Here is a 19,450-nt window from a genome sequence, read left to right on the forward strand (position 1 = left end):
AGTCTAATTTTGAACTTACTGATCACAAATAATAACATAAATGATGGAAAACCAACCAAACTTTGTTGCAGTGTAACCGAAAGATGATAAAGATGTCAAAAACATTGGAGCAAAATGGTTGGAACGTTTAGTTAATCTAATCAAAAAATAAAGAGCCCAAAACGTAAATACTAATTCAGCAAAAGTTTCAAAAATTAATTATTTTTGTATACGTTTTAAACGAAAGTATCTAACATTTACAGTGTTTGTTGATACAATACTATGTTACTTGAACACAGGCGGAAGTACACCGCCGTTAAAGCGGATTAACAAATTGAAATAATTTGTTTTCTCTTTTAAAAGATGAGCTACTTGCAGTTGTTGCACTGGTGTATGAGAGGGGTTAGCATTTAGCAAGAGCAATAACTGAAATGACATAGGCTACTTATCACTTTATTTGGCAGATGGAGCTTGCTATTGTGCAAGAAGCTATATCAAGAAATTGTTTTACCGAGATACCGGATAGGCCTAGGTACTATGTTTCTCCCTTTTTGTGGTTCTACATTAGTGGTTCTCAAACTTTTCAAACCATAACCAATTGTTCAGTTTCCTAATAATGAGTTTGAACGAGCACTTCATTGACGGTCTAATGATGCCTGAAAGCATTTTATTATTCCAATTGAGTTTAGATACGAAGCGGAATCAATGTGTGCAGCGCCCTTGGAAAGTTGAAACGACACACCAAGGCGTTGGGACGCACTTAGAACCCCTGTTCTGGATGTACAACTTTTTTCCGGCAAATGTAGATGTCCAATACATAATTTGTGGCATCAAAGCCTGACAAGTATGGTCAAAAACAGGTCCATGCTAGCATCATCTCCCTTCTCCCACAATCCACAAGCGGGCCCCTATTTTTAGTGATGGTGCGTAAAATTTTTCTCAAAGCATGGGTCCGTTTAAAAACTGTGCAAGGAAGCATTTCGTTAAGGCCGCAAACATCTATGATATTAGTTTGCAAATAGGCCAAATTAGAAAGGTGAAAATGGCCAGGTGTAGTTACAAACGAAATTATTTGTAACGTTTTGAACTTTGCAGACTAAAAATTGCCTAAGGCTAAATTGTCATGTCAAATTAAACATTTGTGCTTTTGGAGAGCTCTTCACTCAAATGATTCACGCTACGCCACAGACTGCACTGCGAAGCCAATGGTTACCATTAAATTAAAAGTAGCCTACCAAAATGATCCCCGCAAGTTTGCAACAACAGAGTCTGGATATCTTAGGTTTGTTCATACTTTTATTTGGCAAATCATTAGCACTCTTAAGATATATTTGTCTACCCGCTGAGTTTATCACTAAGCCGTCATTGTTGAAACAGCGATTTTGTGTTTGCTTGAGAAACTTGTACAAGATGATTAATATAACCTACATTTTGCGTTGGCGTTCATTTTCAGTTTCGGAAAGTGAAGTTATGTAATATGTTAGAAGAAAGGACGTAATCTTAGCAAAATCTACCCCAACAAGCATTCACAACCTATGAACCTTCGAGTGACACGTTGTTTTTCAGGTCGTTGGCAATCTCAATATTTTCTTTTTAGACAGTAGTTCGTTTAAACCTATTCCTGGTTAGATCTTGAGTGACTGGATTAAAGAGCAAGTATAAAAACCAAGAAAACCCATAATTTTTCTACTATTGTAGCATACTTTGTATACTTTGTCAGCAAACAAATCAGTCCTTTTCAAGTTTAAAAATGGGCCTGATTGTCTGACTGGGTTGTAGCCAATTTTTGAGAAATATTACTCGAGTTAGGTCGCCTAAAGGTTTAAAAAAATACAATCGTTTGTTTGACTCTGCAAATGACTCAAAATTGTCAGAATATTAATGAACATATATACTCTCCCTAACAGCGAGATGCAATATGCGAACAGTGTTTTTAAATACCCAATCACTTTCTTTTGATTACCATCAAAACTCCCAGTAGAATATTAGGCTACTTAACATTTACTCGCTCATGCTTGTCAAAGAATTTACAAACGCAAAATCACAACGCTTGCGTCACCCAGAGGCTTCAAATTATTCATAATCTTCAATTATCCCGGTTAAATGAAGGCTGTCGCTTTTGCAGCAATTTATATTAGGTCAATTTCATTGTCTCGCACTTGTCGTCGCTCTGGCTTCCTGCTACCCTTCTGACCAAGTATTTTATCTTATCAACGACCTGTAAAAGTATACGCTTTACAGACAACTCATGCTGTTTTAACCCTTTCTTTCCCAGCGTTGCCGTTCGGCAACACTAAATAAAATAAACAAACAAAAAAATTTTTTTTCATTTTTTTTTTTTTTAAGTTTTTACTACCCCCATGAGAGCTTTAGAAAATTTTTCCCTCCACGGGAAAATAATTCGGGAAAGAAAGGGTTAAAACATCTTGTGTCACTTCAAGTGGGTATTTCGAGAGTTTGAAGAAAAAAGAAAGGTTGTGCAGTCAACCGCAAAATGCTAACTGGGATTTTACAAGTGATACAGTACTTCTTCTCTCGTGGATGTTATTGAGCATACGATGATCTTTCATTTGTCTGAATGGAAGCTTCGAAAAGTGAAAGAGTTGCATCACGTTGTCCAAGGCTTGTTGATGAAAGAAGAAGAACAACTCAACAAATTTGCAATAGTCCGAGTTGCAAAGCAAATTGTTAAATTTATACTTAGGGGCAGCACATTTAGGGGGGCAGGCATCACTAACAGTTTTATGCGGTGGTTTGATAGCATTCTTTGCAAATGTTGTGACAAAACAAAAGATATTTACAATGCCTCCAGCCAGGGCCGGATTAAGGTTTTGATGGACCTGGGGCTATATGGTAGTCTGAGGCCTATATTAGGCTATATTTCATTCCCCTTATTGTACCAATCACAATTAAAAAGAAATAGCAAAAATTATACCCGAACTGCAGTATTTACTTATTGAACACATTCAAATGACATATTTTCTGGATTTCAACCAAGCAAAGCTGGTAATAACATCATGGGTGTTTATTTTTTTCCAAAATTTTGTTTTCAATGCAGAGTAGAGCTAAGGAATGCAACCTTTTCTGGTCCATGGATGAACACAGTTGATTCTTAATCTTTATTCTTTTCATCCTATCCTTTTTCCAGCAGAGAGCACTGAAAATGAGCGCTCACCTGAACAATTAGAAATCATCAGACAAAGATACATTCTTAGTAGGCTACAACAGATACGTTAGGAAATGCATACATAAACTCATTTTCAAAAACAATGAAAATTATTAATATTACAACAAGTGCTCAATGCTAGGCAAAAAGACAAAGCAGAGCGAATTAAATCAAATATAGTTATTACTCTCTGAAGCCTCATTAAATTCATTTTCATTGATAAATCTAAACATTTGAGTTTCTTTCCTGCATTCGCTGTTAAAATGGTGTTGTTTTAGCAGTGAAGAAAAATGAATCATCTCTTCAGGCAGTGATTCTTCTAGTCTAGATCATCTGGATAATAGTGAAGCAATGTTTTAGCACTCTCTTCAATGTTTCAGTTAGACATGGTGTTTAATTCCGCCAGAAACGAAAATCTTATTTGAAGACGATCGTATGCTGCAATACGGGATTTCATACACAAAATAATTTGGGCAATGTTTGGCAAATATGAGTTAACTTTGAATCTGCTCGATGGATCAAGCGATGTGTTTTCAGATCCACCTCCGCTATCCAAGCATACTTTTCTTCTCTCTTTTCTTGAAATTTCTTCAATAAAATGATGACAGCCACTTAATACCTTACCCTTTTCTTCGAATTCTTGAAATTGGGATCTTGATGTTAGAACAAAGTCATGGAGATCAAGAAGAAAATTTGTTGCCTTATTCAAAGTAGTTTTGCCATCCTGCAGTGCCCGACTAGTTTTATGAAACCGTTCCATTATGCACGATCATAACTCAATTAAATTAACGGTTAGGTCTCGCACCTCCCTTGGAAATTAGCTGAAGCCCCCTGGGGAGGCATGCCCCCTGGTTAAGAACCATTGGTTTACACAGTTAGCATTCGTTCTATGATTCTCGTCCTTTATTCTTTAGATCATGACAATAAGCATGTCAGTTGCTTTTAGTAAGTTGTTATCGGTGGGCCTATTTTTTTGGTGGGCCTGGGGCTGCAGCCCCATCAGCCCCCGCCTTAATCCGGCCCTGCCTCCAGCAAAACATCAAGCAAACGTAAGTCAGAAGCCAATTACGCTTTCATTTGTGTGAAGCGTCCACGCGTAAAGAATTAAAATCGAAAACAAAAAATTGGCCTGTCACACTCAACTAGAAGGTAATTGGGAGCCATTTCTCAAGTCAAACAAAACAATACCACTAACAATCAAATATTTGATTTTTGATGTGTTTTTGAATAAATTGCAAAAAGGTTTTCGATGTCGCGTTGTCAAATAAGTTATTTGCACCATGTGAAAATTTGATTGATCTATCTTGCGTAGTTTTTGAGCCATAATTTAGCCTACGAGCTTAATGCTAGTGTCGAACCGAACCCCCACTCCATCCGCAGGTTAACTTGCCAAAAAACGTCACAGAAAATAGGCTTTTTATCCCAATTCTGTAGGAAAAGCGGATTTCCAAAACTTGTCACTAGCCTATAAGCAGCCTATAAGCAGCCTATAAGCAGCCTATAAGCAGCCTATAAGCAGAACTAGCCTATAACCCATGGCACATCAAAAATGGAAGGTCACTTGAGTGGTGCAGCCTACAAATCAATCAATCAATGTTTTATTTGTCAGTAACAGGAACATAGGTACTTGTTTGAAATATGCAAATAATATACACAATGCAAAAGTTACACAAGTTTCCATACCGACAGGGAGACAACGAGACGACCATACGTTCTACTAGTCAATTGCCGCCCTACGGAAATGACGATTTTGCCATAATAAGCTTACAACAGAAAAAATAAATAAAACGTTAAAACGTTCCCGCGCTTCAACATACGCACAAAAAAAAAGAAGAAAAAAAAGCGTATTTAAGATAACATAGACCTAAACACAAATGACAAGTTGGTTTCCATTACATATCACTTACGATGCACTGTGTTATGCTCATGAATGAATGAAGCAGTTGTAAATAAATCACATTACGTAGACAGATACTGATTCATATGAACTTTGTCATATGTTTTTTATTTCAATGTTATGTATGTCTTTTAGTTTCAAGATGTTCATTTTGAAAAATAAAAAATTAGTGTGAGCATAGTAACTTTGTTTCAAAATTATTCTTATAACCTTTTTTTGTAATTTTATTAATGGATCCAGTACACTGTCACAGGCCTTTCCCCAACTTGATATACAATATTGCAAATGACAGTAAATCAAAGCGTGATACACATCTTTTAAAGTGTCTGTGTTGACATAATTCCTGAGTTTTAGCAACGCCCATGAACCTTTTGCTACTTTTCCGCAAATTTTATCTATGTGATATTTCCAGATTAATTTGTTATGTATGTGTCACGATTTCTTTCTATCTCTTACCAGGAAAAAGACTTGGAAAGGTTCAATGACGTAGTTTAATGGGTCAAACCGAAAAGCAGTCAATTAAATGTCGAATAATTCTACTAGTGAAATGGTAATCTGACTTCTTGAAGAACTTTAACGAACGGCTTCTCAAATAACTCTAAATTCGAACACAATTTATATCAGCACCAATTCTCATCTACTTGTATTCAATTACTTCAAGTCTCAATCACCAATAATTTCTGCATCAACTACCAATCCACAACTCATAGCACAACTCTCATAATCGACTCATAATAATAATAATAATCATTACACAAACTACACCACTATTTATAGTTGGTTGTTCAGTCCAGTAACTTCGAGAAGGTTACGTAAGGTTACATCATAAAGAACCATTGTTCTATCAAGCAGCATTTAAATGTAAACAACAGAAGTCTCTAGAATGTCACGTAGGGAAAATGATTCCAGAAAACACATTTTACATAATACAGATTTCGTAATCAGAGGTTACTTCAAGTCATAACCGATAATAACACATCGCACCAGAATTCTACAACCAAAACAACACGCTCGTTGAAGATACAAAGCAAGCCATCGCGAGGCATTGCACCTTGATTGTGACAGTATGTAAACGCCAAGGTATTTTTATTTGATCTTTTTGTTGAATGCTTGTGTTACCAACGTTAATGTTAAAAACTTTTATGTGTTTTTTATTTGTTATTAGCATGTATTCAGTTTTTGAGAAATTTAACGATATAATCTATTAAGCTTCAACCAGTTGTAAACGTTTTGCATGTCGGCATTCACATTGTTCTGCAAATTTATTTCCCATTTGTCGCTCATCGTAAGATTTGTGTCGTCTGCAAATAGTTTAACATTCATGCTTGTTGAATTTGGTATGTTATTTACATAAAGTTGTAATATTGGAAACGTGCCTTTAAACTTTTAATTTATTTGAGAACTTGCTCTTTAAGTTTGTACCTTGTGTTTCACATTTTGCCTTACGCGTTTTCCATGATCTCTTGATTGGCCGCTGTTAAATACACTTTCCTGACAGCGATGCGGTATTCTCCAACTCGAGTACCAGCTCAGTGGCCGAGTGGTTTCGCCTTCGGCTCTGGTGCTGGTAGATCTGAGATCGATTCCAGGTCGGGTCAAACCGAAGACTTTAAAAACGGTACCGATTGTGTTCTATCCTGCATAGCGCAGTGAGAATGAGTCGGGTAATAATGTGATAACATCGTAAACCTGATATTAAATTGAAAATGAGCCCTGTCGCTAAAAGACCTTAGCTGTTGTAAAGCGACAATAAATAAAACCATAACATTATTATTATTATTCTCCAACTCGAGTTCAACTAGTTGTCAAAGTCAATCGTTTTAGTGCCGCAGCCATGTGGGCGTTTACGTTGCCAGTTTATGTTTGAGATTCAAATAAAGTTATCTGCTTGTCTGAGAGTTCGTCCGCAAAAGCCCGACGTAAAAGGATAACGCGAAACATTACAAAAGTAAGAAAAGAAGGGGTCCCAATGTCGATCCTTGGGGCACACCGCAGGTAACCTGTCGTGAGTTTGAAGAGATTCCATTGACGACCGTGTGCTGTAGACGTTTGCTGATATAGCTTTTTAACAATTGTAATGGAAGGCCCCAAAAACCATATGTTTGCAGTTTCTGTATGAGAATAGTGTGATCAACTGTGTCGAAGGCTTTAGCTAAATCAAGAAATACAAAGCAAGTTGTATTTTTATTATCTAGGTTAGTTAAAATGTTATCACAAACGTTTGACACAGCTAACGAAGTGGAATATTGTGGTCTAAATCCATACTGATGTGGTGTGATCAGGTCTTTTCTTGTTAGATAATTGTACAATTGATAATTGTACAAACATGCATTGGTAATCCAAGTCAGCGTTACCCGCAGCAGGGCCGGATTTAGATAAAGAAAGGCCCTATAAGCTTTTCTCCTTTTGAGGCCCCCAAGCCAAGGGCCCAAGCTCCACTCTAACAATCATTGAGACGAGTTTTTCAAATAACCACAGACGTCATAATGAATTATTCAGTGATAGAAAAATATCCACACAAGTATTAAAATTACGGTAACCATTTGAAGATAACCTAAGTTTGTGATTTATGCTAATTGTAAACATTTTTTGAAAAATTACTGTAAAATAAGAAATGTTTGTCAAACAAAATAATATTTTACTTTTTTATTATGTAAGTTAAGTTTGTGATTTATGCTAATTGTAAACATTTTTTGAAAAATTACTGTAAAATAAGAAATGTTAGTCAAACAAAATAATATTTTACTTTTTTATTATAACATTAACATTGTGTTCTTTTTAGAATCATTGCTTTTACAAATTTTATCACTTAATGCCTGTATGAAAAATGCAAATAACAAAATAATTATAGGGACCACAAATTGGAAAATCGCAACGCGGGATTTGTAGTTTCGTGGTCATACCCAGTCTACCTACTGCATCGATAAGGCTGTAGGCTGAGGCCGAAACAGTGTGTCACTGTCTGCAGTACATGTAGGCTACTTTACAATATTAATCACGTAAATGCATAGAATCATGATAAATTAATAGCCCACTGTAGATCCTACAATACCGCAGTGACGATCGGCGAGGAAAAGCAGTGCTTACCTGAGCGAAAACTATGCAAAATTTAATGACTGAATTCTAGGTTTAACTTCTTATTATTTTTATCACGTCCATTTTAACTTGAAAATTACTGTGTTCGTAACTAGAATTACTCGTAACGCTTGTGAGTAGTCTAAGTCCTCACCAAACCGCATGTCTTGCCTATAAATGTCAATTAACGCAAACGCTCCTGTCAGAAACAACCACTGACGCTCCAGGGAAATCAACTTGCAAAGTTGCTTTCTCCAGGTTCAAAAACGTCAAAAAACGCCTTCGTTTTATCCAATCCTCACCCGTTTTGCAAAACGTCACCAGCTGCTTAGCCAATCAGATGTGTTATGGTTAGAGTTGCTTTCCCAGTGACGTCAATGCGTACAATTGCTAGACTATCTCGTCATACGCACAGAATGGTCTCTCATCACGGTACACAGCACAGCACCAAAAAGGCGAAAAGATGGCGAGTAGGGGAAGGTGGCGTTAGTTGAGTCAGTGGGTTAGTTGAGTCACCATTGTTTTCTGACTAACCAAGCATGACTTCGTGAAGATTAATTGCTAGAAACAATAAGCATTATGGGTAACTGCGTCCATCTTGCTTTAGCAACTGTGCAAGTTATACAGGTTATACAGTCAGCTAAATGCCATTTTTTGGACTAAAAAGTAAATATTTTTAGCTCAAAGTTGATTGGGATGCTGAAGCTATGCTAGGCGTAAGCGAAAATAGCGTCAAAGTTTCATACAGTTTATAGCTATCTTAGGCATAGTACATTTGTGTAAGACCGATAAAGCTTTACGTATAGATAATGTATTCAATAATTGTCACGAGGAAGGGTTGGGGTTGGTTGAGTCAATAGCTGCAGGGCTAGTTGAGGCAGTGACTCAACTAACCCTACCTCAAGTTTCAGGCTGCTGAAATCTTACTTCTGAATTTGAATTGCTAAACGTGCATTATTAAATCAGTTACTTGGACAAAATGAGCTATTATTTGATTAAAATTATCCATTAGGCCTACTGTTCTGTTTACTTTTACACCCTCACACATCTCATTAATTACAGCCTTTGGACAGGGCTGTGTATGGCCCGTTTAAGGCGTACTACAACAGAGCATTGAGTTCATGGCAAATAAATAATCCTGGAAAGGTTTGTAGTATATGATGTGGCTGGCATTACAAACCAAGCCTATGAAAATGCTTTTTCCCACAAAAATATTGCTGCCGGTTTTGAGACAACAGGGATATATCCTGTGTACAGAAACATTTTCACTGACATAGATTTTGCTCCATCAGAAATGACCAACCGACCTTTAGAGTTACGTGTTGGGATTCAAGCTGAAAACTGTGCTTCAGAAATCAATGAACACACGGATCAGTTGTCCGCAACCTTCGAAACACCCAACATTAGTGCTGCACATCAAGCTTGTTCCAGTGTAACTTCTGCTCGGAATTCAGCTAGTTCAGAGATCACTTATGTGTCTCCAATGGAAATACTTCCAATTTTGCCAAATTTGGTTCGCGAAGCAATACAATGTGGTCGCGGAAATAGCATAAAAAGTATTCGATTTCACGTCACTAATTTCGATAGAATGTGTGAAATTTGGGTCTAGGCGGTATGAAGACTTTTTTTAGAGAAATGACATGAAGTAGGGAGAAATCGCGAGAAATTAGGGCCTGGTTGCGGTAAAGATATATTTTTATTTTCTTAGAGAAACGACATAAAGTCGGGTAAAATAACCGAGGAAAATTGGGTCTGGTTGCATTAAAGACTCTTTTTTCAGGGAAAGACTGTGGAAACGGGCGAACTTGGGGCCATGTGGCCCGCCTGGTATTGTTAATAATTTTTGTGGCCCACAGTACAAATTAGGTTATTACCCACTTCTGAATACAATAAACGCTCATTGATGGTATAGATCAGAGGTGCCAGATAGGGGCGGTGCCCAATATAGACCCAAAAAGTTATGCATCTCATTAATGCCATTGCGCCTCAACTAACCCCACCCACTGACTCAACTAACCCTGCCTGCGGGGTTGGTTGAGTCAAACGGTGCTCTATGTTTGAGGTAATAAAAATGGCAATTAAACATGAGATAGCATTTTGATAAATTGGTAGCCGCAAGCATACTTCATTACCTTTGTTTCACTTAGAGTTTCATAGGTGTATCTACAAAAGGTAAAAAAATATAAGGAAAAATTTGAAACATGACTCAACTAACCCCACCTTCCCCTACTGGGTAGCTCCAAACTTAGTCACATTGTAGCTTATTCGAGTTGGTGGAAAACAGCATAGCCCAAGTGTTAGTTTTTGTAGTGTAGGCCTAACTGAATACCTGAGAATGAACATTCATGACGAATTAAATATTTAGACAACTATTATTCCATGTCTAACAGTGGATTTTGGTCCTGCAACGTTAAAATTAAGATTGTTCATGACTTCTAAACATTAAATGAATGTATGATCACAACACAGGCGAAGCACAATTTGACAGATTTTTATTTTTGATTTGTTTTGGAAATGCTCTGAGCGCACCAAATTGGAAGTGTTTTTAAAAATTTTCTGGGGGAGGCCCTCCCGCTGAAAGTGTTGCCTTCGGGCTTTGCCCGACGGTTACGCCCTTCGTGCCTACTACCTTGCTGCAGCATATTTCCAAGTTGCTTTCCCAACGGTTTAAGCCACCGAACGTCACTGAAATACCGGTATATGTTCTCACTAAATAGTCTGGTTAAAAACACATAAAAATGAACTATTTTATCATCAAAAGTACGGTAGCCTATGTACTTAGATTGCCTTCAAAAAGTGTCGAGTCTTCCTCATCGCTTCATCTCTGATGTTAGCCCCCAACCAATCGGAAAACTTTTGCCTAAAAAGCCTGAGACTCATTGCTAGCACACCGGCGTCAAATTGGTTTGCTCCAATATGCACTAATGGAGGATGGCACCACCCGTGATCTGTCAGCGCGGCAAAAACAAATACCACAGACCACACCCTCTGCAACTGTGCTATCAGTCACCACCACCGCTCAAGAGTGGTAAAATGCAGAGCTACAAAGAGGTACCTCGAAAGTCGAAAGGTAACCGGTTACCACATAAGCCTCAATTAAGACGTCCCTTGTAATTCTGGTGTTTTTTGCAGATTAAATTAAGGTTATAATATTTAATGTATTTCCAGGTATTACCGATTTATTGCTTTTGCATATTTTTCAGGACCTTCTAATGATTCTCCTTTTAGGTTGAAACAGGCTGTAGAGGTTTTAGAGAGTAATAACTACAGTATATTTGATGCAATCCATGTTTAAATAGAGGTGATGTAATGGGTGTAGGCCTATACTTTTAAACTTAAGAAAAGGAACACATCAAAAAAGATTAGATACCAGTCTCAGACCAATGTTTGCTGTTAAGCGAATGTGGCAGTGGACCAGTGGCGTAGCTAGGGAATGTGCCGCCCGGGGCGGATTCAGATTTTGCCGCCCCTTCAAGAAAAAGCATGTAAAAATGAGATTTTTTTAATTGACTTAAAGTGGGATTATTGTAAGTTTTGAACCAGTAGCGTAACCAGTAATTTTGAAAGAGGGGGTTTTAAGGGCCGGCGGACGAAGCCCGACGGCACTCTCGCCAAAGACGACACCCAGCGGCGGGGGGTCTAGGGGGCTTCCCCCAGAAAATTTTGAAAAATTACTTTGGATTTGGTGCATTCTGAGAGCATTTTCAACAAAAATGTGGGTATAAATCCCCTAGTATAAATATTCCTGTAAAATGGTGCTGTCCGGTGGCATAGCAAAAGGATAAGATCATGTTTTCTTGGGAATTTTTCGGTAACTTAACAAAGCTAAGTCTCTATGTTTTCTTGTTGCTAATTCCTGGCTGAGATATTTGAATGTTTGGTATTGGCAAAACTCGCTCTTTTAATGGAGTTTCTTTTAAAATTAGGCAAACTTTGTTTTAGAGACATAGAGACTGAAAGCATCATTCTCAATATCGTGACGTCACATGCGTGCCAAAGGGGGGTTGTAACCCCCAAACCTCTCCTCCCCTTGGCTACGCCACTGTTTTGAACGTTGCCATTCTGTTTGCTTTTATTTTCCGTGTACTTTTGCATTAACAAAAAAACAAAACGTCCTGTCTGAAAGTGCCGCCCCCCAGACGTGCCGCCCGGGGCGGTCCGCCCCCCCCCGCCCCCTAGCTACGCCACTGGTTGGGGCTTGTTACTAATTAGACGAAAGTGTGTTGGCGAGCATTCAGGTTTGTTCTGGCATCAAAATTCAGCATCACCAAACAGCTGATGCTAAACTAAGCGACTCGGGCGACCTTTAAGCACTTCACTACGGTGCACTCAAATTGAGCACTTGAAAAATGTCTCGCCAAATGTAGCATCTGCTCCGATGGCAAATGAACAGATTTTTTTTCTCTAAAATTGGCGAACACCTACTAGAGACAAAGATGCACAGATCATACTTGTTTTTTATGTTGTTGCAAGTTGTAGCTTACTCTGCTAACATGACCGGTTATGGCACATTGCTTATAAACAGTTAGGCTACGAATAAAGTTTTATGCAATACATTTTGAAGATTTCGTTTATTATTTATTGTATGTACTGTTTGTCCAACACACAAAATCGCACGTACGGCCGGTAAAATACTGTATAATCCCGTTTGCAGGTACGCGTTCAGTTTCATGTCACGTTTCTTACTCAGTCTTATCGTGACGTTGGTCTCAAGACAGCAGCCGGAAGTAACGCCAAAAAATGCAGCCAATTTGTGTTGATAAAAACCAGCGAAAAATCACAGATTTTTATATCGCAATATGCCTGAAAGCGCAGTCAACCATCAGTTATGGGGAACGAGACCGGGAGGAAGATCTTCTCGGAGAATAGGATGGAGAGCGCCGCTTTCTGCTGTTAGAACGAGACCTCGATCTTTTTGGGCTTCTGCTCTTTCTGTCTCCGTCACTTTTAACAGTGATGTAAGCCGTCTCGCCCTGTAAAAAAAATAAAACTTCTTATTGCAACCTTCTTCAAGCTTTAATTGCACAATGTGGAGTGTGGGTTTTTGACTTCCAAAGCAAGCTGATGTGAGGATACTCTTTTATCAGTAGTTATGGCAAGGGCCTTAATTACAGCTTTGAAAGCGACACCCAACAAGCGGATGCACCCCGAATTTAGATGGTAAAAGAAAAGTGAATTAACTTAAATAACACTGGTCAACACAACTTTTCTTGCATGAAGTTTTTCAATGGATTTAGGGTAATTTTGGGGTGCTGAATCCGAATCTGACCTCAGATTTATCCTATCACGTCAGGTTTGTGAGATATGATAACAGTAAATTGTTACTTTTGTCAAAAGTGGAAGATATGACGTTGCGTTTATTGCACATACACATTGTGCTATATTTAGAAATCCAGGCCATGTAGTACATAAGTAGTTGAAATACACCCACCAACTATAATTTTGATACCAATTTGTTTTCTGAGCAACATTATTAACCATGCAGTAGTAACAAGCTGAAAGGGAGGCTAAAAGTATACCTGACCCCCACCCCCGTCAATGTTTTGCATGAAACCACAAAAATTTAAACAGGCCTATGGCAATGCTTGTTCAGTAACCTTATTTAAGCTGTTTTGGCCTGTCTAACACTAACCTTTCGTTATAGCACTGCATATGTTGGTAGTAAACGCAACGCCAAATCTTTCACTTTTGACAAAAGTAGCAATTTGCTGTTATTATATCTCACAAACCTGACGTGATAGGATAAATCTGAGGTCAGATTCGGATTCAGCACCCCAAATTTACCCTAAATCAGTTCTCAAAGCCAATGCAAGAAAAAAAAATTTTTTTTTTGTTGACCAGTGTAATCGTTATTTAAATCCAACTTAACTATCTTATTGCTTTTTTCGTGTAAAAAAAAAAAATGCTTTTCACAGAATAAACATTACAAAAAACTATTTTCACCAGACTTCGGTTTTGTGACAACTTAAATTTTTTTCGCTTGGAAATGAAGTATCACATCATAAATCAATACATGACCTATCACAAAAAAACAATCTTTTTTACCTCATGAGATCTGAACTTGGAATCATCTAATCGCCTGATTGCTCTCTTCATGTCTTCACGAGTGGTGAATTCGACAACGCCACTGCCATCACGATAAACATCGGCGTAACAAACATCACCAGCTTCTCTCATGTGATCTTTTAAATCTTGCCAACTTCCAGTAGCAGGCAATCCTAAAAAACACTTGTGTAGCTATTCAGAAATAAAACGTTGAAAAATGTTGGTATTTAATCAAGCTAATTGTACAAATTATTGAGCACAAGAGGTTACTGTAGTTGTAATCACCAGCTTTGGACCAATGGACCAACTATACTTATTGGTTGCGACTGGAAACCGGGGTGACCTTGTTATTATTTAAAACAACATGCAATTTACCATACAAATATTCTGGAACCGCACTAAAGTGGCTGAAAACGAGATGGTCGTCACCTGGAGTTCCACTGCATAATGTGCTTTAAGACACTTACAATGTTCTTATTTTTGCATCACATTAAATAAACTAGAACTAATGTTCAAAATAAGTACTTAGACGGCATGTTTGCATAAAAACAATGTGAAGTTCAGTCAGTAGTGGACTGTAGAGCAAAGTCAGGATTTTAAATTTTAACTGATGCGACTTTGTTGCAAGCTAAATAAAAGTGCCATTTGCAATATTGTCCGCTTACCTTCTATTATAACTCTGTAGTTGGAACGCTGGGAAGGAGGGCCCGGTCTCCCTTGTACATAGCTTCCTCCTCGACCTGAAGATACACCAGCTGACTGACGAGGTCTTTCAACTTTCAATCGATATCCATCAAAACTGTAATCATGTCTCCCATGTACTGCATCATCAGCATCTCTAAAAGACGTAGTACAAAATATTAAAAATTGCTAAGTCTAATTGCTAAAAATTGCTAAGGACCAGAGCAAGAAAAGCATTAGTTTTTTTTAAGGTGAAAATACAACAACACAGTCATCTATGTTATTATTGGGTAGACAACACAAAACATCTAAGATTCAGTTTAAATACTTTGGCTAATTTAACCATTAAGTTCCAACTATTCCATTAATCCAAATCCTTCCATAATCTCTGCCAAACCAAACTGAATCCATATCTAACTTTTCCCTTATCCTCCAAATCCATTCCATTCATTATCCGACTTTTAAAATACGATTGAAATAATTATTTTCAGTCCTTTGGCAGTTTAAATAACTGACAAAATCATAGCATTTTAAATGGCACAAGTAAACATCCAACAAACTATAAATATTAATGAAATCTCATGTCAAAGCAATTTATATTAAAATAGTTTCAAACAAAAAATCTTTAATGTGATTTAGCTGCAATATAATACTCAGCATTTGTACATGAAAGATTATCATTTCAAGCAGGCAAGATTGAGCTCATTTCTCTGTCCAAAAAGTTCAGTTAATCTATTTGTAAAACAAAAACTAAAAAAGCTTTAAATTGATTATAAAATCAATGTGCATACCAAATACATCTACAGTATAAGCTTTTATCATACTATGAAAGTTCAATTATTGATAGATGCATAATAGTGTTAACCAGGTACTTCCATACTAGACTACACAAAAAATCTAATTAATCACAAACATATACTCGCACCGCAGACTTCTAAAAATAAACCATAATAAATATACCTGTAATCTTCAAAATCTATAAAAGCATATGGCGATCCTCTTCCATGTTTTAAATCAATATGGCGAATACTGCCATACTTATAAAACAGATCATCAATTTCTTGAACTCTAATGTCAGGTGGAAGATTCCCAACATATATTCGGCAATCAGTTGAGCCAGATCGACTACCCATTACTATTATTGCAAAGATAACACGTCAAGTTGTTGAGTTTTAAAAACTAAACTAAAACATAAAAGAAATATATATAACTGATTAACTAATAGAGGCATAATGTATACAATACTTTTGGCATTTCCTGGTTGTTTTCTTTACCTTGCAAGAAATCGACTGACTGTTAAAGGCGGTGTTCAATAGTCTGTGGCATGAAAGGAATGGCGACGATGTATTCTCCTCATACATAAGGACACGAAATCATTTACACCGCCAGAAATAGCTTCATATGCAGCAAGCTGTTGAACTTCAGGTCGAGCGTGAATGACTGAATGTCGTCCCTGGTGAGCCCGAGCGTCTCAACGTGTGTGTGTGTCGTTCCCAGTGAGTAACACTGCCTAAAAGACTTAACGCTGCCTAAAAGACTTGACGCTGGAAATACACTTTTTTGCTGAAGCTGTGAGCTACAAAAGCAGAATTGCAAGAGTAGCCTATGACAATATTTATTGTGGTGTTTGTTACGTTATTCTTTCAGTCTGGTACAACTTGCGGAATGAGTTGACGAACAAAAAAACAATCAATTTGGTAGGCTAACCAGACCTTGAAACTGAAAGCGACCATCGCCGCGATTTACAAAAACCGACATTTTGTCCGTCAGGTCTCGCCCTTCGTCAGCCGCATTTGTCCGCCATGAAGTTCCAAGTACTTTGCCACTTATAATCACAAAAGATTAGAAAGCAGTCAAAGCACCCGATAAATCACAATACACACTGTCTATGCTTGAATTGTTATCATTAATTGACCAAGCAGCTGATGTCTGATGATCAGCAGGATGCAAATGACATCACAATACACTGATGCAATTGTCGAAGTTGCGATAGCTGCCATGTGCTTGTTATTGGCCACCGAACAGCTTGCATTAGTTTAGTCGGACACCTTTGGTCGCCGGAAAAATTTGTCGTGACCATTTTGAAAAGTCTCTGATCTTATTCGATTACATTTTAAAACTAAAATTCTAGATTAGTTGTTTTTTCAGGTATTTGCTAAAAAAAGAAAAGGTGGCAAAAATTTCGTTTCGACTTCACTGCACACGTGCTACTTGATGAGTCATGTTCTCCTCGATTCCCATTGTCAAGCCACGCAGGCTTGCATGCGTGCTTGAGGATGTGACCGTGTTTGCCGAACGACGCATTACATTTTTGCTCTCAACAAGTTAGTTTGGTGGTTGTAAAAAATGGATGCAACCTAGTTCATACCCTGAAAAGATCGAGAGAAAAAATTAAAAAAAGCCGAAGTCACTGATTGCAGTTTCCACAAACAAACAAAAACTCTCAGGATCATTACCGCAAATTTTAAAATGTTTGCGGAAACTCCAATCTCAACCCTAACCCTTTTAAAATGTTTGCGGAAACTGCGATCAGCGACTTCGGCAAACTCTTGGGATCATTACCGAAAATTTAAAAATGTTTGCGGAAAAACGAAAACTGCGATCAGCGACTTAGGCTTTGTTCTATTTTTCTCTCAATCTTTTCAGTTTGTTTGTTTGCGGAAACTCCGAACAGCAAATTCGGCTCTTTTGAATTTTTTCTCTCGATCTTTTCAGGGTACAAACTAGTATGCACCATTGCACCCGTAAAAAGTTACAATACTTCTTCAAAAAAAGTGGTTTCATCAATGTTCAGTTAACTTTTAGGCAGTGTTTTTTCACAGGCAATTTTAGTTCAAAATGAAATGCTTCTATGTAGTATCGAACTCATACGGTCCTTGAGGATACCAGTCCAAGAAACATCGTATAAGCCACTGACTCAATTGAACAAAACTATTGAATTTAGAAGTTATATAGGCACTTTTTTCTTCTCCTCTCGTCTTTGCTTTGAAAGAGAAAAAGAATACGTCATGACCGCTTAAATAATGTTTCAGATTAAAAGATTGGAGACGGTCAAATAGCCACTGCCTAAAGATAAGGTACAAGTTCGGGCGATCGTGTACAAGACTTCAAGAAACTTCATTAACCATTGATCATTAAAAAAGCACCATTATCTATTGAGGCGCTTTGACCTTGAATTAAGAGATGCAACCTAGTTTGTACCCTGAACAGTTTGTACCCTCAGTTCGTACCCTGAAAAGATCAAGAAAAAAATTTAAAAAAGCGGAAGTCGCCGATCGCAGTTTCCATAAACATTTTCCCTTTGAAAAGATCCAAAGAAAGATAGTCCAAAGCCGAAGTCACTGATCGCAGTTTCCGCTAACCCTAACCGTAATCCTTACCCTAACGCGGGTGCAACCTAGTTCGTACCTTGAACCATTCGTACAGTCAGTTCGTACCCTGAAAAGATTGAAAGAAAAAACTAAAAAAGCCGAAGTCGCTAATCGCAGTTTTAGCACAAAGCCGAAGTCGCGGATCGGAGTTTCTCCAAACAATTTGAAACAAACTCGAGGGTTAGGGTTAGCAAAAACTGCGAAACTGCGGAAAAATGTTTGCGAAAACTGCAATCAGCGAGGGTTAGAGCATAGATTACTTTATGGTTAGAATTAGGGTAAGCGGAAACTGCGGTTAGTGGAAACTGCGGAAAAATGTTTGCGGAAACTGCGATCAGCGAGGGTTAGAGCATAGATTACTCTATAGTTAGGGTAAAGGTTAGCGGAAACTGCGGAAAAATGTTTGTGGAAACTGCAATCAGCGGAAAAGACTAGAACATCACACGCCCAGGGCGAAAGAGAAAATTGAATTGAGTCCTGTCTTTGTCATGAGTTACCAAGGGGGGTGGGGGAACTTATATACCAGTCCCAGGTATAACCTGTCTCCCCCACCCCCCATGGTAACTCATGACAAAGACAGGACTCAATTCAATTTTGAGGCATTCCATTATAATTCAACAAATTTTAGAAAGAAATGTAACCACTAGGTTTCAAAAGGTGTTGGTTTTGATATATTTTGTTGTGTTCAAAATTTGAACTTGGGCAAAAAAAAAATTTTGAAAATCGGACAAGTGGTTTTTGAGATATTGTTGCTGTCACTATTGTTGCTGTCACAAATTTTGTTGCTGTCACTAGGTGGCGCTGTTGATGTTCCCAATGTTTTTTGATTTTAGGGTTATATTTGGGGTAGAAAGTTGGTTGAAGTGTCTATTCCACCATTTTTCATAATGCAGAATTCAAAAATGGTCTCAATTTTAGTCTAAAAGCATTAACTAAGGAGTTATGGGGCATTTAAAAAAATTTGGGGGACCAAATGCCAACCCTCAAATTGTCATGTGGGTAACGAGATATCCCGAAAAAAAATTCTGTTCTTGAAAGTTTCTTGCATATACCTACTTCATGATAGTATAATATTTTTTTATGAGACTTCTGTCCTTTTTGCACAATGCAACCTTATATCAAAGATCTATTAATGCAATATTTGAATGATGCTTGCTTATGACGTCACAATAACAAATTACAGATTTCCCCAAAAAACTTTTTTTTATTGTGAAAATTGCCCAGGAAAACAAAATT

General features: G+C 37.6%; 1 protein-coding gene across 1 annotated transcript; it reads right to left on the reverse strand.

Annotated features, from left to right (window-relative positions):
- Positions 1-12,669: 12,669 nt before the first annotated feature.
- Positions 12,670-16,023, reverse strand: LOC145772159 (serine/arginine-rich splicing factor 1-like). The gene is made up of 4 exons (XM_082584002.1): positions 15,804-16,023; positions 14,828-15,000; positions 14,163-14,335; positions 12,670-13,090 (listed from the first exon to the last, which is right to left on the reverse strand). Exons 1-4 carry the CDS (start codon positions 15,974-15,976, stop codon positions 12,944-12,946), a joined length of 666 nt encoding a protein of 221 aa, XP_082440128.1. The 5' UTR covers positions 15,977-16,023; the 3' UTR covers positions 12,670-12,943.
- Between the last annotated feature and the right edge of the window lie 3,427 nt (positions 16,024-19,450).

The sequence above is a fragment of the Aplidium turbinatum genome, chromosome 6, assembly GCF_918807975.1.
Source record: "Aplidium turbinatum chromosome 6, kaAplTurb1.1, whole genome shotgun sequence".
In the NCBI taxonomy this organism is placed as follows: Eukaryota; Metazoa; Chordata; class Ascidiacea; order Aplousobranchia; family Polyclinidae; genus Aplidium; species Aplidium turbinatum.

What these genes read in the sequence shown, in the direction of transcription:
- LOC145772159 (XM_082584002.1), bottom strand. Translation starts at nt 15,976, where the DNA reads ATGGGTAGTCGATCTGGCTCAACTGATTGCCGAATATATGTTGGGAAT. An exon ending in ATAGATTTTGAAGATTACAG is followed by an intron (nt 15,001 to 15,803) that starts GTATATTTATTA and finishes TACGTCTTTTAG; the next exon opens with AGATGCTGATGATGCAGTAC. An exon ending in CCAAGTTCAGATCTCATGAG is followed by an intron (nt 13,091 to 14,162) that starts GTAAAAAAGATT and finishes TTTTTTTTACAG; the next exon opens with GGCGAGACGGCTTACATCAC.